General features: G+C 37.9%; 3 protein-coding genes and 1 pseudogene across 4 annotated transcripts; all 4 read right to left on the bottom strand.

Annotated features, from left to right (window-relative positions):
- Positions 1-24: 24 nt before the first annotated feature.
- On the bottom strand, positions 25-4,715 carry LOC122768202 (odorant receptor 131-2-like). Its single transcript, XM_044024022.1, has 3 exons — positions 3,717-4,715; positions 1,725-1,881; positions 25-969 (listed from the first exon to the last, which is right to left on the bottom strand). The coding sequence occupies exons 2-3, from the start codon at positions 1,875-1,877 to the stop codon at positions 166-168; spliced, it is 957 nt and encodes a 318-aa protein (XP_043879957.1). The 5' UTR covers positions 1,878-1,881; positions 3,717-4,715; the 3' UTR covers positions 25-165.
- A 388-nt stretch (positions 4,716-5,103) lies between these two features.
- LOC122768200 (odorant receptor 131-2-like) lies at positions 5,104-7,530 on the bottom strand. Its single transcript, XM_044024019.1, has 3 exons — positions 7,497-7,530; positions 6,310-6,480; positions 5,104-6,002 (listed from the first exon to the last, which is right to left on the bottom strand). Exons 2-3 carry the CDS (start codon positions 6,460-6,462, stop codon positions 5,178-5,180), a joined length of 978 nt encoding a protein of 325 aa, XP_043879954.1. The 5' UTR covers positions 6,463-6,480; positions 7,497-7,530; the 3' UTR covers positions 5,104-5,177.
- Positions 7,531-9,572: 2,042 nt separating this feature from the next.
- On the bottom strand, positions 9,573-11,205 carry LOC122768213 (annotated as a pseudogene).
- Positions 11,206-15,070: 3,865 nt separating this feature from the next.
- LOC122768211 (odorant receptor 131-2-like) lies at positions 15,071-19,617 on the bottom strand. Of its 2 annotated transcripts, XM_044024037.1 has the most exons (3): positions 19,528-19,617; positions 17,655-17,818; positions 15,071-16,038 (listed from the first exon to the last, which is right to left on the bottom strand). In XM_044024037.1, the coding sequence occupies exons 2-3, from the start codon at positions 17,802-17,804 to the stop codon at positions 15,280-15,282; spliced, it is 909 nt and encodes a 302-aa protein (XP_043879972.1). In that variant the 5' UTR covers positions 17,805-17,818; positions 19,528-19,617; the 3' UTR covers positions 15,071-15,279. The 2 variants fall into 2 exon arrangements, with proteins under 2 accessions (XP_043879972.1, XP_043879973.1); XM_044024038.1 differs by lacking the exon at positions 19,528-19,617 and having other exon boundaries at positions 15,071-16,042; positions 17,655-17,756.
- Positions 19,618-21,353: the final 1,736 nt, after the last annotated feature.

Below are 21,353 nucleotides of genomic sequence, written 5' to 3'. Positions count from 1 at the left end.
GACATTTGCAAGATTACAAATCTGTAAAATTGATTCCTTCCTTTAATTTGTTCAAAGACAAAAAAGCACTAAACTAAACACACAAAAGCACTACAACTACTGTCACAATGTTCCATTTTCAAAATACAGATGTGCTAGTATAGCAGGACAAACTAAAACATGACTTCACAAAGGATTTGTTTTCTGTCTTTTGTGTTGTTTAGTGTCAGCACATGTTGAACAGAACAGATCATTTTTCAGGTACTTTCTGAAAGTCTTGTCTCGCAGCCCGTAAACCACCGGACTGATGAGTCGCGGAAGAACATGAATAAATATTGAGACGGCAAAGCGAATGGCCAGAACTCCTTTTGGGAACAACAATATCAGGCCATCCAAGGTTAAATTATAAACATAGGTGAGCATACACAGCAGCAGCTGGAAGCCATGGAGGAGGACAGTGTTCCTCGCCTTCTTGGCGGATGTAGCGGCTGCTTTTGCAGTGGCGAGGATCCTGAAGTATGTGTAGAATAGAATGATCCAAACACTGACCAGAAATACTTGGTTGACTATGTCTCTCTTCTCTTTGAGATAAGGATGTCTGAAAATGTTTGTTGGGAGGCAAAAAACTCTGGAATGAAAGAATTCCATAGATTCTGTGGCCAAGGAGACAAATAAATCTGGGAAGACGGAGAGTGAACTCAGCATCCATATCACTCCGATCACAGCGTACGTTTTCTTGACTGTACAGATCCTAGAGTGTCGGAGCGGGAAGCATATTGCTACGTAACACTCTACGGCCATGACGGCGAGTGTCAGAGGATTGTTGATGCTTGCACACATAGCCATGAGCAACAGAACTATACAGAGGGAGACATTGAGAGTGAACACGATGTAACTCAGGACTTGAACAAGGGTGAACAAGGTCAGGAGGATGATGTCGTTGATCACCAGATGGATGTACAGGATGTAGCGAGGGTTCATGTTGAAAACCTGTAATGAAGGACAGAAGTGGTCAGGCAATTATCCCTGTGTAAAGTCTTTGAAATGCAAAACACAAGACGGGTTTCTGCAGGCTTTAACAAGATTGAGGCGTCAAATTTGAAGAATCAAGATGTTAATTTCATAATTTTTGTGAGGCGGATCTCCAGAGAATGCTACGGAGTGGCTACGGGAGAAACACAGGACAGAATAGTCGGTCTCTGGATAATGTACAGACAAGGGCTTGATTAAAAAATACCCATTTTTTTCCAATTCATATAGATTTTTATTTGGACGATTCCATATTAATTCATGAAATCCTTAGATTGGACTTTTAATGTATTTCATTTCCTGTGTCCGGTGTGTAAATTTTGACTCTGTATCATGTCACCAGGAGTTGGTAGCTCTGATTAAACCAAAAGATTTGTTCATTACTTTGCAGTTTATGGTGTACAACCGGAAACACTATGCATCACCTTTCAGATGCTTTTGGCGTTGGTTGATGTCATTATTCGCTCTGTTGCGACAGTTGCGTTTGTTTATTTTCTCCCCAAAACAACATAACATCCCTGTCTTCTTCGAATAAGCAAAGAGGGCATGGATACATGCCAAGCTGCGCTCATAACCCCCTCTGCTGGACAACATTACTTTAAAATGTGTGATGACGACTGTAGGAATGAATTAGCATCTACAACTGTACTGTGGGACAAATTGAATTTGACGTTGCACTGCATTGACATGGACATGGACACAAAGACGAGACAGACCTGGTGTTTTGTGAACGTGTGCACCAGGGTGCTGTTGATGTAGTTGATGGAGATGCAGAGAACCACAGTGATCACGTTCTTGATGATGGCCGTCTGTAAAGTGTCCCGGACGACGAGCGTCGTTACATTTCTGCCCGTGTTTGAAAAGTTCATGAGTCTGTGGAGAAACATTAGTAAGACAGGATATATTACAGCGATGTTGTTAGCCTTGCGTCTGATATTCTGATTACCTGGGATCACATTACCTATATTTAAACACCTATTATTTAAAGTTGTCAGATATTTTGGAGTTACATCATGGAATATTGCAAATATAGATTATGTACCTCTTCTGATTTTTAATAAAATGCTCATGTTCATGTATTTATGTTTGTCAGGCAGGGAGTTCTGTACTCTTATACTGTTTAAACATGTTTTAACATTATTTCTTTATAATTTTAGAGTAGTTTTTGATTTTGACCGTTTATTATTCACATAGTTCAGTTGTTTTTAATTATGTCTCTGTTTCTTGTTTTTCTTTCTGTTGAAGTGATCAGCACAAACATTTCACACATTTGTACTATGTACACATTCATCTTCTACCACTTCATCCTGTGCTTAACAAATTAATTAGGCCACCTGTCATAAAAATGACAAACCATAAATATGTTTAGAAATCTTTTTTTTTTTTTTTTAAACTGTTAAAATCTCAAAATGTTAAAGTTATTTATTTTGGCAAATAACAAACTGAATTCACCTTTTTATACCTACATTAGAGCCGACTCTCTGGACTTCTGTGAGAAATTGTTTAAACATAACATTCAACCACTAAAACAAAAAAAACAAAAAAACATTACAGAAACATAAGAAATGATTTTGAAAATTACTAATTCTATTCATTTAGGGCCACCAACAAACTCAACACCCTCTGTCCATAAACATTATGAACAGAATCTGTGACAAAGGGCAGCTTTGACGGAGTCCAACCCTCACTGGGAACAGATCCGACTTACTGCCGACTACGTGAACCACACCACTCCTTCAGTAAAGGGACTGAATATATATAGATATATATGTATGTATATGTATGTATGTGTATATATATATGTGTATATAGATACACATAATATATATAAATATATACATATACATATATACATATAGAGGGGTGGAGTGGCTCAGTGGTTAAGACCGGTACCCTATGTGCGAAAAAACATCATGGTCGCAATGGTCGCAAGTTTGATTCCACCCCTCGCTGATTGTACTCAATTCCATTGTAAGTCGCTTTGGATAAAAGCGTCTGCTAAGTGACATGTAATGTAATGTAACATACATAACATAATATAATATAATATATATAATCTGTAAATAGGGTGAGAACATTTTGTATTGCTGGCTTGTAAATCTTTTAATTTGTAACGTAACAAATGAATAGAAATGAAAAAAAAAAAAAAAAAGTTATATTCATCACAAGCAAAAGATTCTGTTACATACGAAATGTTAACTTAAAATGAGTCTTCCTTGACTTGATGAATCTGAATGAATGAGTTAACTTCTGTATTTTACACAAACCAGGAACAGTTTGGATTGAATGCAAACCATTGTTTGTCAGATATTCCTCTACTACAAAACTTTCTTGCCAATATTTTTCTTTTCATGTTACAGAGCTTAATATTTTCCAGACTACTTGTGTCAATAACATTATTTGTCGTTTAAAACATGGCCACGCTAATAAAATGACAAAATGTCCAATTTAAAGTGAATTACAATGAAATAAATCATTAAAAAAATCCAAACATTCAATGATGCAACAGTATTCAGTATTCACAATCTCCTGAATAAATAAGCAGATGATTATAAAATGACAATTTATTTATCAATGTTTACTTTGAGAATGTCATCACTTAACATGTGAGAATGAGCTGAACAGAATCAAACACACAGGAAATAATATAATCATCATCATAATCATTATTTTGTCTCCTCGTTGACAGAGAAAGAACTCGTACTTACCTTGTTGATAGTCGCGTGAGTTAAACAAATCTAAGTCTGACGTCTTTGACTGTGTGAGTTTTATAGGGATCACTGTAAATGTCATGGGATTATGAACAATAATCTGTGTGTCTGTTCTAAACAATACCTTGAGGAAATCTCTCCATATTTCATAGAAACATTTAGCTTGACAATATATTGAGATTATGTACTGTAGTATCTGTGGTGGCTTTTACTTGTTTTAAAGGCTGTTGCATTGATAATTGTATTGTATTATATTGAATAAATTAGTGAAATGCACTAAATATTACATTAACTATATAATTGATTACAATTGAAAGTCTAATTATTTGTCTTACAGCAGAACAGCCTAAAAATATTATAAACTCCATTTTTTCTCATGAACATTCACTGCTGATGGTCCGCCTGGTCCCCTGTATTAACATTAAAATAACAAATGGCAGGGTCAAACATTTTATTATATGTTTGCATTTTGTTGCACTTTAATCCCACCTGGGAAACTTGTTTTGAATCATTTTTTTACTCATTTGTAATTTGCTTTTAAGGAGAAAATCGAGTTCAGCCATATCACTCATCCCTCGTTGGACATAAGGACAAACTGATTAGCGTTAGCTCAACACAACATCAGGTCAGCAACTATTTGGCAGATGTAATGTAATGTACTGCCCACAAGTATGTTTGTCTAAGTGTGCACATGCTGTAAAATAAAAACTATTTGGTTTTCATTGCCCAAGAATCTGCCTTTTTATCTTAAGGCTTCTTAAAGCGAAGGCCTCGCTATTTAGGGGGCTGCCATCTTGTGCTGCCATGTGCAAGCCAACCAGGCTTGTGATTCTCCTTATTTAGCACTAGCATTAGCGCCAGAGGGCTAGTCAGTGTTTGTGTTCTTCAGAGTCCATATCTCACACGAGTAAAATTACTTGAATTGAAAATTAGATTTGTTAACGGTGAAGACGTCACAATTGGATTTTCTTATTGCAAAATCTACATAACATTGTGTTTTTATACTTTTTTAATATACTAATAAAAAGAAAAACAACAAGACTTCATTAATATTTCATCACTGATTTGAGTTTTGTTACAATCTAATTCAAATTATAATGTCATACATTGGCTGCATACTGTCAAAATATGCAATTCCAAAAAAGGATGAGTTACAGATGAGGATTAGGGCCACATGGGACTTTTGTTTTCTCAGAATACTGACACACAGAATTCTGGCTTTAAAGTTAAATAAAAAATAAAAATTCAGAATTTAGATTTTTTTTCTGATTGAATCTCTGAATTCCAACTTTATTCCATAAAGTTCCATCGTCCGTATTGTGGAGGGCTTTAAATAACTACTTCTTATTATTTTTAGCTGTGTGGTTGAAGTACATTCACACTGAAAGGTCAGAATACATTTTATTCTCAGTGCCAATAAAAACTGTAAGCGCTCTGTTCAAAATCAGGCTGTTGATTTCAGGACAGAGACCCACATTTGGCCTTGGTCCAGGGTGTGACACTCGCTATCACTGAGCACAGCAGATACTTTTTCAAGTGCTGTCTAAAGGTCTTGTCTCGCAGCCCGTACACAATGGGACTGATTAACCTGGGCAGAATCTGGATGAAGATGTAACAAACGAAGATGACGTTTATGTAATGTTTAGGGAATAAATATATAAGTGCCTTCATTATCGTATGGTAGATATACGTGAGCATACACATCATTAGTTGAAAGCCATGAAGCAAGATTGTGTTCCTGGCCTTCTTTGCATTTCTGTCCTCTGATTTAGCCTTTTTAGCTGCTCGAGCAACAAAGAAGATCTTGAAGTAAGTGAAAAAGACAGTCAGCCAAACCCCAATTAGGTAAACAGTGAAGGAAATGTCCCTTTTTTGTAAGCTTATAGGGTGGCGGAACAAATTGTCCCTCTCACAAAAAATTGAGGCGTAAATATACCGCTCAGGCTCTTTTGCCACATTAAGAAACACGTCTGGCAGAGTCGAGATGGCGCTCATCGCCCAAATCCAGCTGATCAGAATGTACGTTCTCCTGATGGTGCACAGCTCGGCGTGTCGCAGCGGCAGACAAATGGCAATGTAGCACTCCACTGCCATGATGGCCAGATTCAGAGGGGTGTTGAGGGTGGTGAAGGAGGCGAAAGTAATGAAGAGGCAACACAGGGACGTTTGGATTCGGTAGATGACGTAGCTTAAGACGAACAGGCAGATGGTCACAGTGAGTTGGATCATGTCGTTCAGGACCAGGTGGATGAATAAGACATAACGAGGATTTGTGTAAAATATCTGGATGCAAAAAGAGGGGGGGAAATTCGGTCAATTCAAACATCTAATCTTCTCCACCCTTGTATTTTTCTATTCATAACTAAGGGGTTTTTCACAATAGCAGAAATTCAGGCGTTAATACCGATAACATTACAGAATTCTCGACACTAAACTTCATCATACACTGTCCATAAAGTCTTCTGCTGTGTTTCCAACATGGCTGTACATGATGGTATCATTGGCATCATAAGCACCGGTTCTGGTAACATCACTGTCAACAATCACGGACAAAAACAAAGCGACAGAAATGATGGCGGAGGATTCTGACCTGGTGTTTCCTGAAGGTGTGAATCAGCGTCCCATTGATGTAGTTGATGGTGAGACCAAGAGCCAGAATGAACACGTTTTTGGCAACAGCTGTGCTCGAAGGGTCCCGATAAGTCAGACTCGACATGTTAACACTGTGCACGGAGGAATTCATGGAGGCAATTGTCAGGATCTGTTACAGGGAAAACATTAAAAAAAAAAAAAAACATATTTAACATGTTAAATATTTTTTAAGCTTTCAAAATTTCAAAAACAAATTTGCACCAAAATCCTCTCGATTTACAAAAGTACAATAAGATAAATAATAATAATAATAATAATAATAATAATAATGATCGCAATAAAACAGTAAAACATGAATGAATTAGAATAATCTAAACCTGCACAATAAAACCAAATTGTCTTGAGTTATTGTGAATTTCGCAACATTTCATTCTTCATTCATGTTTTTATGTTTTGAAGCATTGTATTTTCACATTGAGTTTACTCACATTTTTAAGGCAGCAGGTGAACGTTAGAACGTTGAAATTATTTTTACAGTGTAGTCATTTCACATTGGATTGAGGATTAACATGGAATAAAAGAGACCCAGGCTCAATAATCTCAGAGACCTTGCAAAGACGCATGCTGAACTCAAATATACAATGTATGCATTAAAAATCCATGTGTAATAGTAACAACAAAATCTATATGTTTTATAAATCAGGAACAGCGTTCATCATTGTTTTTGTCCACAAACTAAAATGATAACGTTTTTCTTTGTTCACATGAAGCAAAGAAACCAGAAAATATTCACAGAAATCTTGTATTAATTATTAAAGAATAATATAATAACTCCTCAAACTGATAGAATTGATCATTAGAATATAGTTATATTGTTATACGATCAGTGATCGAATTATCACTGCAGCCTGACAATAATTATTTATATGTATATATTTAAGAAAAGAATATGTCACTTTATTATTATTATTATTATTATTATTAATAATAATAATAATAATAATAATAATAATAATAATAATAATGATAATGATAATAATAATGTGAATAATAAGAATTAGAGATAATGAAGCAATTTTCTTTACAAAATAAGTGATTAACATCATGATAAAACAGTTATTAATGATTTCAGTATTGTAATAAATGAAATACTTCACCAGTAGACAAAAAAAAAATCACCTTTACCTCAGACTGTGCACGTGTGTGGGTGTCTTCGTCACCAGACATGAAATAAATCTGAAAGCAGATCAGTGGATTTATATTTAGCCACATGAGTGCTACAGGAATGATGACATCATGAAATCCAGCCGTGAGTGAGTGAGTGAATCTGGTTTATTGACAAGGGGATGCACAATATTATCAGCATGATATCAGTAAATTAAAATGTTTTATCGTATATTGGCAAACATGCCAATAATAAGTGCATTTAAACATTTGGGTACATTTGGGTTTATGTTTATTCATTTTGCACAATGAAGACAGAAGTTGCTAAATGACCTCTGCACTTAGATGCAGGGAAAAATATATATGTATCCCTCGGGTATTTGTTTCCTCGCTCAATTGGTGTTATGATTTGTAAAACCAATTGTTAAACCAAGGTATCACAGTAAAGTATTCAAGATTTTATCTCACAATCATCTTGACCAAAATAACTGCGATTCCTGATCTAATTGCGATAACTGGTAGAGTTATTGTGTATTGTGGGAGGGGAGGACATGAAAAAGTGGCCTCAAGTTATCGTACGCTAGTGTATTTAGCCACTAGAACGCCGTCACTGCAGATGGTGGCGCTGTGAACAATCTGAAAAGCTCCAAGACGAATCAGTATTTATGTGACAATAAGATCATTCACTTTTTTTTAACGTGGCCACTGTGTTGTGCCACTGGAATGAAGTAGCTTTTCATTTCTCCAGTGGGAATTAGGTGGATACTGCTCTGCTGCATCTTGAGAGTATGTCCTCTAGTACCCAAAATTAGCAATTGTAAGATTTAATTGTTTTTGCCAACTACAGAATCTCCGAGACAAAGGCTCCAATCACAAATGGATTTTTACCACTGGCACTAGAGGCGGGTTTACCAGCTTTTGTATGTATCCAACATGGCGGCCACTGAAGTGCCACCGTTAGATGCCAGTACTAGATAGCTAACAACTACAATAAGCACGTTAGTTGGCGCATTTTCTGCATACGTCTTCCTGATCCTTGGTCTGACTGGTTGTAGGTCTATCTACTTGCGTACATTTGATCTACGTCCTTTGGTCACGCCTCTTGGAAGTGGGAGGTGACTCCACCCTTTTCAGACTGCTAAAAAAAAAAGTATATTGTGTGTCAAAACATGACCGAGTTTTCTTGGCCAGATCTTATCTGAGATGGATTGACAGACGGTTTGTTCTGTGCTCAGAGGAGTCCACGTTTTGGCTTATTTTTGGGGAAAATCAGATTCTACGAGCCATAGATGAAAAGTACCATTCATTCAAACATCAGCATGTGTGATTAGTGAACTTGGCATGTGTCATCTGCATTTTCACGATGTGGACAAAAGTATTTTGTCACATCTGTTCATTATTGAATTGGGGCTGTTTTTTAGGCTTTGGTCTCTAGGTCTCTTATCTCCAATGAAGGACAATCTTAACACTTCAGCATACAAAGACATTGTGGACAATGCTATGCTTCCAACTCTGTGGCAACAGTTTGAGGAAGGCCCTAGTGCACAAAGTAAGGACTATAAAGACATGGTTTGATGACTTTGGTGTGGAAGAGCTTGACTGGCCCCACACAGAGCCCTGATCCCATCGAGCACCTTTGGGATGATCTTGAACACAGATTGTGAGCCAGATTTTCTCGTCCAACAGGAAAGTGTTCCAAGAAGAGTGGAAGCTGTTATAGCTGCAAAAGGGACCAACTCCATATTAAAGTACTGAGTATATGTATTTGAATATGTCACTACTGCCCCTGTTGGTGTTTTTTCAGAGTGACGTCATAGGGTTAGAGTGTTTGACTGCATTGACTGATTATTGAGCATCTCAGGTGTTGTATACAAATGAATGGGCAAACAATACGCCTGCAAAGCTGCAAAAATTATTGTCTAACAATTAAAAAAGTGTAATTTTAAAGAAATGGTAACGTGACCCAGTGGCAAACTTTCCTCTGTCGCAACTTTCTTTTTAGCATTCAAATATAAACAAATCAGATTTGTCCTTTTGTGTGGTAAATGAAGTTTCAAAGGAATCAACAAATGACAGATTCTACATTTTACTGAATTTATTAATGGTGTGTTGTGACATTGCTTGTGTGTTTTGTCAACAGCAACAACAACAAGTACCGCAGGAAACGCTAGCCCTTACATAATCTGTAAATATGCAGCTGAAGATACAAAGAAAGCTCATCGTTTTAGATAAAAAAGCTTCAGACAAGGAGAGATATACAGTAAGACCACATTAGACATTTGTCTGACATTTCTGAGAGTTCTGATTTACTCTTTGAGTCTGACTTGTATCCTACATTTCATTACATGTCTGTTTTATTTGAGCTGCTAGAAGAGGCATGATAGCTTACTGACATTAGCTTAAATTAGACCAAATGTGGTGACGAGCAACACCTGAGTTTTACATCTTTGATCAGTTGTAGTCGATGAATCCTACCCTAGGATATGCTAATTTTACATATGAGGTTCCGTTTCAGATACCTCCTGATGCCGTAGATGATTGGACGTAGTCTTAGGGAACCACTGCTGCAGGACAGTAAATAATCGTGGAGCTACATATGATGTCATACACAACAGCAACTGAAACCCATGAAGAATGATAGTGTTTCTGGCTTTCTTAGCATCTTGGCTACCTCTTTTTGACAATGAGGGGGTTTGGGGAGATGTTTTGCCTGGTACAGAACACTCTGGGATGGAAGAAGTCCACAGACTCTGTGGCCAAGGTGATGAGGAGATCAGGGAGAACCGACAACATGCTGGTCGCCCAGATTAAACCTAATCGCCATCCAAGTTCTCTTGATGGTACAGATCTGCACATGGTGAAGGGGGAAGCAGATGGCGATGTACTCCACCGCCATGCACGCCAGATTCAGAGGAGTGTTTTCAGTGGTGAACAGAGCCAGGAGAACTAAAATGCAACAAATGGAGACGTGGAGTTTGTAGATGGTGTAGCTGATGATGAACAGGATGATGGTCAGCATCACTTGGGTCATGTCGTTGACCACCAGGTGAATGAAAAGGATGTAGTGGGGATTCATGTAGAAGATCTGTCTGGTCAAAAGAATATGCAAGAGGATGAAAGAAAACCGGTTACATTAATTTACTGATGACATCTAAATTTCCTTTATACTCGGTCTTATTGAGTGTTCACACCAGCATTGTTCAGTCCGGGTGAACTGAACCTTGAAGCCACATAACACAATGAAACAGAATGTTTTAGGATTTTCCTAGGGCTTGTGACCCTGCCTTACGCCCTATGTCAGGGCGTAAATCAGTGACCCTTATGTGGAGGATAAAGCAGTAGAAGAAGAGTAAGTGAGAGTATCTTCTTACATTTCTAATCAGATATGGAGTACAGTTTGTAGAACAAGAGACAAAAAGAATGGGGCGAAGCAGAAGGAAAGTTAGACTGTTTGGGAACTCCCGAATTTCTTGATTTAAGCTGTTGGTCGCACGCAACAACACATTAAAAAACCTGAACCATCACTTTAACAGTGGCTGCTGACAACAGTACTCAGCATTCCCGGAGTTATAACCTGGTGTTTGCAGAATGTGTGAATGAGGCCTGCACTCATGTAGTTGAGTGAAATCCAGAGAAGCACAACAATCACATTATTGGTCAATGCAATGAGTTGGTGTCTCGATTCCAAACTCCCACAGTTGCATTAGCTGATGACGAATTCATATTTCATATTTCAACCTAAAAAAAGAGAGAGGAAACAATATAATCATTACAACTTCTTAAACTGAGCCATTATATGATGTCCAGCCCTAAAAATATGATGAAAATTATAATAATGTTGTCTAATTCAGTTTCACAACCTCAAAATCTCAGAATTCATGTTTACACTTTAATTTAATGAAAATCTCCATTTGTCAGATTTTTTGTGTTAACAATAAAATAATATTTTGATAATCAGCTGATCGGTGTGAATGTTTTTTTAATTATTTAATCACGTTCTCTATTTTTTTAGCTACTTAAGTGTAAATATTTCTGATTTCTTAAAAGAAATCATCAAAAGTGAATACATTTGGTTTGTGGACAAAAGTCATTTGAAAACATGATTTGGAGATCTGGGGAAAAGCCAATGACAATCACCAAAAAAAAAAATCACTCACACTAGTTTGATGATCAGCTAATTGGTATTTTTTATATAAAATAAAGAGAACTTCTGTGATTTCACCTTTGTGTAATTGTGAATATGTTCTGGTTTCTTTGCTCCTCTACGACAATAAGCTAAATATGCTGATGTTTGTATCTACTTTTTGAGGTTAGGTAAATAATGATCAACATATTTATCCATTTTCTGACATTTAACAGATGAAACAAGAAATCAAGAAAACAATTGCCAGATTAATCAGTCATGAAATCAAGAAAAATAACTACAAAATCTAATAAATTCTTCCTAAACCTACCACAAGACTTCATCAAAATGTGTCCTTTACTGTTTTTGAATCATGCTGCTCACAAACATGACCAGCAACATAACCTAATAATTATTTCAGGTAGCTCTGGTTAGTTGCAGAACTGCAGGATACACAAAGAGGAAACCAAGAAACACAAAATACAAAACACTAAATGTCATAAAATGAAAGTTATTACTAATGAAACAATAATAAACAATCCAACATTACAGAAAACAAAACAAATACAAAAAATTCAAAAATAATACAAGCAATACAACTGAAAACATTAGGCAAGTCTGTGAAATTACATGTAAAAGGCTTGGTGTTGACTGTTTTAGATACAGAAGAACACAGTGGTGAAAGTTTTTTTAGAAATGCAAATGACAGAATTGAAACTGCAAAGATCGCATATGACAATTTCTTTTTAAATAAAAATATATCATATACAGGCCTGCATGTGTGTTTGGCCCATGTCACTCTTTTCACGTCGTGTAAAATGTGGAAAAGCCAAGGTTAATAGTGAATCAGTTATAAAAGTACAATGATTTTTAAAAAATAACTTTCATCCTCACAGTCTCTGTGATATGTGAGGGTGTAATAGGATTGCAGATTTAGATTACATGAGGCAGTTCTTACCTCACTTCATGTACTTAGACAAAAACCCCAACACAATGGCTTCAGTAAATCTCTGACTTTATTTTATAAAATCTGAATGTTTGTTCTTCCCGCTGTCATGAAAGAGCGTCCCAATCCAGTCAGTTCTGTTTTAGGACTAGGTTGTGCAATCCCATAGTGATTTGCACTCCTGAGGTGTGAGGTGGATTGGAGCAGGCATCTGAGGGGTTTCCGGGTAGGAGCCATGGTACTGTTTATGGGACTGAAGGGTTCAGGGCCTCATTGGGGTCATCGGGTGGGCACCCTCCTTCTCTGGTGTTTCGATGACAGGCCCGCGACACCTCCAGAGGCCTCATCTGCAATACCTAGCGTCCTAGATGTGCCCTGGACTTCACTGGACGTGCCAGAAATTGTATGCAGTTATTAAGTTTAGCCTGTCCTGCAGCCCCTCAGTGGCTTTAAGCTGGGGCTTAGCCACTACAGATTGACTGATGAGAATTTGGAGGTCAAGGGTCAAGGTCATGCTTTCCACCGTTTCCAGAGCATGATCATGAACAAGTTCTTTGTTTGGTTCCACTCTGGGCCTGTCACTTTCTCCAAAGAAACAAGTTTGATCAAAAATGATATGGTATGCTATTCCTTCAACGCTGTTCAGATATTCCCACCCATGCACACACAAACACGACAACTTTATTGATTATTATGATAGATGCACAATCTTTGGACTTTTTTCCCAATATATCGGGAGTCCTCTGGCCAATAACTGATACAGATAATGTATGTTTATCCCTGCGACCAACTGTAGATGTCATTGTAGATTTTTCCATAGAATTTTATTCATTGTGCAAAATAAAACGTTAAAAATATATATTTGTAGAGGGCGCTAGCATAGAAGTGAGAGGAAGCATCTTCTTCAGCCTACTGTTTTAGTCATTAGTCATATCAGTGTGTTTCATCTATATCTAATATCAGCCAATATAGTACTAATATTATAGTGCATATCTATTCTTATTTTGATCAGAACACTGAGGCTGTTGTCGTAAATGCTATCCTTCTAGTGAAAGTTGCGGCACAGTATTCAGTATTGGCCTTAAAATGTATATATCGGATAATTCCCCAATATTACTATAAAGCTGCCACCCTTTTTACCATTAGTTCTCTATGTTTAACTATTTTTTCCAAGCACTCCCAACATATTGGCAAAAAAATCCAGTGTTATGCAACCCGAGGGTATTTGTATCCTCTCCTCACTCAGTTGTGATGTAATTTGGTGTTAGGAATTGTAAAACCAGTGTTTTAAAAAAGTTTTCATGGAACAAAATCAAGATTTATCCCGATTGTCTTGACCAAAACAATTGTGACTCGTGACATTATTGTGATAAATGTTAGATTTATTGTGCATTTAATCACTTTATTCACATCAGTCATGTCGCTACCACCATGTTTTCCCACTGGAATGAAGTAGCTTACTGCTGTTCCAGAAGTTCCACCCATTATAATTTATCCAGTAGCGCCTCCAGGAATTAGGTGGATACTGCTTTGCTACCTCATGAGACTACACCCTCTGTTTCCCAAAATTAGCAACAAGAAGATTTTAGTACTGCAAGATTTAATAACCTGGCTGAAAAAAAAAAAAAAAAATTGTATTGCACTTATGACTAGCACTTCATAGTTTGTTCTACTTGAAGCTCTTACTTACTTCTAGCTCTTATTTGTACCCAAATGTTTAAATGCACTTTTGTAAGTCGCTTTGGATAAAAGCGTCTGCTAAATGACATGTAATGTAATGTAATCTAATTCCATGGACCATCCAGGCTCTTTTAAATGAAAGGTACAAAACACCAGTGTGTGTGATTGTAGGGAGGAGCTTTAGTGAACATGGCATGTGTCATCTGATTATAGATGAAGATACCATTGATGCAGTGGCTTATTTTTGGTATGTTGGAGCGACACATGCTCCCATAAAGATGTTGTCTTTTCCCAGAAATACCCAAAGGTAGATTTGGTTTACAGTGAAGTGAGTTGGCTTCCTCCGCACACACATGATGATAAAGCAACAACTGTGCTTCACAATAAAAGACACATTCAGAAGAACAAAAACCATCAAAGCAAGATACATTTAATTGTTCTTCAGTCGTTAGCTGTGGGCGACTGGACTTGCTTGAGTTTAGTTGAATATGTTTCGCCTACTATCTATTGGGAAGAACTAGGTATTTAGCCTCTGAGGCTGATACTGTTCGAGAGAGTTGTTAAGTTGAACAATGCAGATCATTCACCCCTCCCAGTTTGAAGTTGTTGGTTCACCTGAGAATGTCAAGGTGTGAACTCAAGAGGTCATCTGAGAGGCAGAATCTACAATTCTCTGGGTGTTGAACTTCACTGTTGTTGTTGCTATGTGTTTGCTTACAACAACAGTGAAGTCCAAGTCTTCAGAGGTTAAATACCTGGTTATTCCCACTAGATATCCAGAACTGAAGAAGCCTCTTGGATGAGAGGTAAAATGTTTTCAACTTAACTCAAGCAAGTCCAGTCGCCCACACCAAACTACTGAAGGACATTATGACCTGGATGACTGAGAACCTTCACCGACGCACAAATGCTTCATTTTGTTGTTCAGTTGCTCAACCAATACACCAGACTTAATGATAAAATAGATTCACTAAAAGAACGATAAAAGAGGGTCAACAGTGTTCTATCGATGTCAAGTGATGACAATTTTCTTGTAACTTGATGCACAAACTTTCTTACATCTTACACATCAGGTGCCGTTTCAGATACCTCCTGAAAGTCTTGTCTCGTACGCCATAGATGATCGGACTAATGGATCTTGGCAAGATTTGTACAATAATATAGTAAGCAAAAAGTGAGTCTGTGTAATTCTTAGGGAACCACTGCTGCAGAACACTTAATAAAGAAGGAGCTACATATGTTGTCATACACAACACCAACTGAAACCCATGAAGAATGATGGTGTTTCTGGCTTTCCTAGCATCTTGACTAGCTGCTTTAGCCATGAACAGAATCCTGAAGTAGGTGTAAAAGATGATGAGCCAAACCATCACTAAAAACACAGCATAAGTGATGTCCCTCTTCTTGACAATGAGGGGGTGAGGGAAAGCGGTTTGCCGCAGACAGAGCACTCTGGAATGGAAGAAGTCCAGAGGCTCTGTGGCCAAGGTGATGAAGAGATCAGGGAGAACTGACAACATGCTGGTCGCCCAGATTAAACCAATCACCATCCTAGTTCTCTTGATTGTGCAGATCTGCACATGACGAAGGGGGAAGCAGATGGCGATGTAGCACTCCACCGCCATGCACGCCAGATTCAGAGGAGTGTTTTCAGTGGTGAACAGAGCCAGGAGAACTAAAATGCAACAAATGGAGACGTGGAGTTTGTAGATGGTGTAGCTGATGATGAACAGGATGATGGTCAGCATCACTTGGGTCATGTCGTTGACCACCAGGTGAATGAAAAGGATGTAGCGGGGATTCATGTAGAAGATCTGTCTGGTCAAAAGAATATGCAGGGGGGTGAAAGAAAACAGGTTACATTAATTAAATGATGACATGTATTGATCAGTAATAGATATAAAGTTGTAACCTCTGACATCTAAATGCTCTGTCTAAGTGTTAAGTGTTCGCACCAGCTTTGCTTACACCAGTCAGTTTGAAACCTGGGGCATTTATGCCCCTGATCTGGTTTGTTTGGGTCGGTGTGGATGTGGTCTAAAATGCTTGCAAATGAACTCCAGAGCGGTGAACTAGCACATTTAGCCGAGGATCCATTCATCTATCCATTATCTACCACTTTATCCTCCACTGTCGCGGGGGGTGCTGTGCTATGCCAATCTCAGCTGACATAGGGTGATAGGCAGGGGACACCCTGGACAGTTCGCCTGTCCATCGCAGGGCCACACACATAGAGACAAACAACATGTTCAATTTAGAGTGATTCATTTACCTAATCCCCATATTGCATGTTTTTGGACTGTGGGAGGAAGCCGGAGAATCCGGAGAAAACCCACGCACACACAGGGAGAACATGCAAACTCCATGCAGAAAGGTCCTTGTTCCAACCGCAGCTTGAACCTGGGTCTTCTTGCTGCAAAGGCAAGAGTGCTAACCACTACACCAATCGTGTGGCCCCCTTATCATCACCCTAAAATGCCAAGAAGCCACTGACCTGCCGCTGATTCTCAGCCGCGTACAGGAGTGTATGGGCAAACTGTGCCTCAAGACCCTCCTGCCCACAGCAGAGAAATGAGTTATCTTACTGGCAGAGGAGGTATAAACCCTCTGACAACGATCAGTTGGCTCCACCTGGCTCTCTCAGCTCCTCACCGATGGAGTGGCTCAGTGTTTAAGACCGTGGTCATGGTTGCAATGGTTGCAAGTTCAACTCCCCCCTTGGCTGACTGTACTCGATTCCATTGTATGTCGCTTTGGATAATAGCATCTGCTAAATGACATGTAATGTAACAACCTTAGCTCACTCAGATCACTCTTAGGCTTGGTCAAGGTGGATAGGGACCGATCAGTCAACAGTCATTTTCAGGTCTCTCCAGAGATGTTTGATAGGGTTCAACTCAGGGCTCTGGCTGGGCCACTCTAGGACATTCAGAGAATTCTGTTGTATTCAGGTCAGTGTCATTTTGGAAGGTGAACCTTCGGCCCAGTCTGACGTCCTGAGCACTGTGGAACAGGTTTTCATTCAGGATATCTCATACGTTATATCTCGTACATTTGCTCTATTCACTCTCCCAGGCCCTGCTGCTGAGAATGTTTGACTGTTGGGATGTTATTGAGCAGGTGATAAAGCTGTCCCTGGTTTTCTACAGACATAACATTTTGAATTGACTCCAAATTGTTAAATTTTGCTTTCATCAGACCATGTTCCTCACAGTTTGGGTGTCCTTCAGCTGCTTTTCTGTGGGCTGTCATGTGTTGTGCACTGAGAATATGTTTTTTTTTAGCCACTCTAACACAGCTCTTGGTAGAGTCGTGCTTGTGCCAAGCAAAACAAAGTTGTGTTGCAATCATTGACAAAGAAGGAGGCATGGCAGAAATGGAGACAGGAAGTTGGACTATTTGGGAACATTTATTTATGACAGTTACCGACCTGGTATTTGAGGTAGGTGTGAAAGAGGCCCACATTGATGTAGTTTATTGAAATCCCGAGAACCACGACAATCACATTCTTTGTTAAAGCTTTAGAGAAAGTTTCTCGATTCAGAACTGCCACAGTCGTGTTGGTAGATGACAAGTTCATATTTTGATCTTAACCTAAAAAAGAGAAACAAAGATAATGTGGAGTCATTATTTACTAGAACATCTTAAACTGAGCCATTATGTGATGAAAAATGTATCTTTTTAAAATGACAACTGAATAGTTTTTCTAATTCAGTTTCAGTCTCAGAGGAATGAATTTTACACAAAGAAATCATTCAATTGAATCATTTTGATTTTCAGACAAACATTTGAGACATTTTGAGATTTGCGAAACACTGATCAGCATTTTTGTTTTCATATTTAAAAACAGGTTTAATCCGTGTTTTTACAGACAAAGCAAATATAACAGTAGAGCTGTGACAAATAATTATTAATCACATACTAAATATTTGCAGACCAGTTTGATGATTCTTTTTTTTATATTACATTACATTACATGTCATTTAGCAGACGCTTTTATCCAAAGCGACTTACAAAAGTGCATTTAAACATTTGGGTACAAATAAGAGCTAGAAGTAAGTAAGAGCTTCAAGTAGATCAAACTATGAAGCGCTAGACATAAGTGCGATGTACAAGTTTTTTTTTGTTTTGTTTTATTTTTGTTGTCGTCTTAGTCGAGGTAGAGTCGGAAGACTCTTCTTTTAGGAAATAAAGACCACTTCGGTGAATTCAGCTCAATGTAATCTTAAATCTGTTCTGGTTTATTTGCTCCTCAAGGACAATAAGCTAAATATTCTTTGGTTTGTTTAAAGTAGTTTTCTTTTTTGAGGTTTGATAAACATTGATCAACATATTTATCCGTTTTCTGAGTATATTTTATGGATAAAGCCCAGAGTGGTGGAGGGCTAATAACATGAACTTATAATTATATAACATAATGAAGGTTAGTTTCAGAACTACAGGATAGACACATAGATGGAAACAACATTTACATTTACATTTAAGCATTTAGCGGACGCTTATATCCAAACTGACTTACAAAAGAGGAAAACAAGAAACACAAGAGTCACAAAATACACAAAACCAAATGTTGTAAAAAAGTAGGTACAAATAAAAAAAATAACAATCAGACATTTAAAAAAGTAATACAAGCGATAAAACATCATGTGAAAACATAAGGCATGTCTATAAAATAAGATTTAAAAGGTGTTTGTTTTGTTGAAAATCATAATGTGTACCTCTAGTGTTCCACAGTGTGTGTGTTCGATGATAATGTGTGACTATTAATCTTTGGTAATAGATTTATGTAACAATTGTGATTCTTATGAGTAATTTATGAGTAACTATTTTTTAATTTCAAGATATTTCATACCCTCACATAATGTTTTCAGGTTATACGAAGGATACTTTTCATATAGAATAGAATAGAAATACTTTATTCTTCCCTAAGGGGAAATTGTTTTTTTTGTACTTCCTTGTGTTTATGTTGCCTAACAAATATAAAAGATCCCTAATCTTCTTGCTGAACACTTGACTCTGATTTCATAATTCAAAAATGTAATAATTTCATAATTCTGAGTATGAAATTATGAATTCTGATTTTTAATTGAATCATAAATCAAGGAATCAGATTCAAATTGTGAGATTTTCACCCCAGGAACATTTTTCTAGAAATGCAAATGACGGAATTAACACTGTAAAGATCAGCGACAGGAAAAAGCAAACTGTGCACGAGTAATAGTGAACAAGTCACCCTTACAGTCTCTGTAATATGTGATGGTGTAATAGGATTGTAGATTTTGAAGACAGAAGGCAGTTCTTACCTCAGTTCATGCATTTGGACGTAAACACCAACAGAATGGCTTCAGTAAATCTCTGACTGTATTTTAAAAGTTTGGATGTTTGTTTCTCCTACTGACGTGAAAGTGCGATACCAGTCAAATTAGACTGAAGAGTTAACTTGGACACTCGCCCCGCCTCACCTTGGCACGGTTAAGTTTCATTCCCACTAGCAATAGTACCAGGTACTTTTTTTAGTACCTGCTCTTCGAAGTTCCAAGCGAGCTGAGGCGATACTATGCATGACATTACCAGACTGTGGGCCACTAATTGGTCATTGAGTGCCATCACAGGAAGAGACGTCAAACTGCTGAACAATGCTGAACTGTAGATCAGTTAAAAAGACTTGAGAATCCTAAAAATGTGGGTTAATCTTCAACAATTACCAGGGAAATGTCTAAAATCTCAATATTTAACAGAGGAGTCTGGTGTATTTAGCGATAGCACTTCTGATCGCAAGCAGCATCACAAACCCTGCCACTGTATTTCAGTCCAGTGTCAGACGGAGTCTGTGCTCCAGTCATGGAGGAAGTACATTACATTACATGTCATTTAGCAGACGCTTTTATCCAAAGTGACTTACAATGGAATTGATCACAATCAGTCAGGCGTAGAGTCGAACTTGCGACCATTGCGACCGTGATGTCTTTTGCACACAGGCAGTGATGTAGTACTCAAGTCCGGTCTCTGACTCGAGACCAATTTCTGCTTTCTCTGACTCGTCTCGGACTTGTTCCTTCAAAGACTCGATCTTGACCACAGTGGGAGGAGAAGGACTCGTAATTTCAGACCGAGTCCTCGAGACCAACGCATTTTTTTATGTTCATGTTATGTCCTAACTATGATTAAAAAAGTCACGGTGGGCTTAACATGTTGATGACAGAGCAGCATTGTTGAAGCAGAAGATGAAGCATGTGGTAGGGATTTTTTAAATGACAGTAAAAGCATAGTCCATATTAAGATGGTTAAGACTGCTCCTCTAAACAATTCCCAATCCCGCTTAGTCTGTAGGCCTAACTGTTAATTATTAACTGGGGTGATACTAAATCATAAATATGAAAACTGACATGTTTTTATGGTCTTGGTCTCGACTCCTAAAGGACTCGGTCTCGACTCGGACTTGCTTCCTCAAAGACTCGGTCCTGACTCAGACTCGGCATAGGCGGTCTCGTCCCCATCACTGCACACAGGGTACCGGTCTTAACCACTGAGCCACTCCACCCCACTGAACTGAATTACTGAACTAATATTTTGGATTAACTGATTCTAATGATTCAGTTACACTGAAAACAACTTCATTGTGCAAAATAAACATAAAAAGGTAGCAGCTAATTCAGCCTACTGTTTTAATCGCTATCAGGCTATCCCAAAACTCATTGGGAAAAGTGACAATTCTTGCGTGACATGCTAATACAATTAAAGCTGTTAGCTTAGGTTGGAGTTACCATCTAAGCTGAAAGCCAACAGATGTGTTTGTTAATGTGTAAAACTCATACTTCCATATTTTGCTTTTCAAATGCTTTGGTGTCATGATAGGAAAACAGTATAAAAGGTGTGCCCTCAATCATCACAGTGACAGGACTGATCGCCATCCAGTTGTGGTGCAAACACAAGCATGATACTGAAGTAAAACTCAGCCACACAGGCAGTGTTGGAGACACCCTTTATTTCGGTATGCAATTCGTTGTATTTCATCTCATAAAATGTCAGAATTGTTAGGTTTTATGGTAATTAAGCTTTTTTCTACACTGTTTTATCGTATTATTACTCAAACACAGTGACTACAGATTTTATTGTGTATTTCTCATCA

Source organism: Solea senegalensis, linkage group LG4, assembly GCF_019176455.1.
Source record: "Solea senegalensis isolate Sse05_10M linkage group LG4, IFAPA_SoseM_1, whole genome shotgun sequence".
NCBI lineage: Eukaryota > Metazoa > Chordata > Actinopteri > Pleuronectiformes > Soleidae > Solea > Solea senegalensis.
The sequence above is the reverse complement of the archived record's forward strand: the minus strand, read 5'-3'. Positions and strand labels throughout refer to the sequence as shown.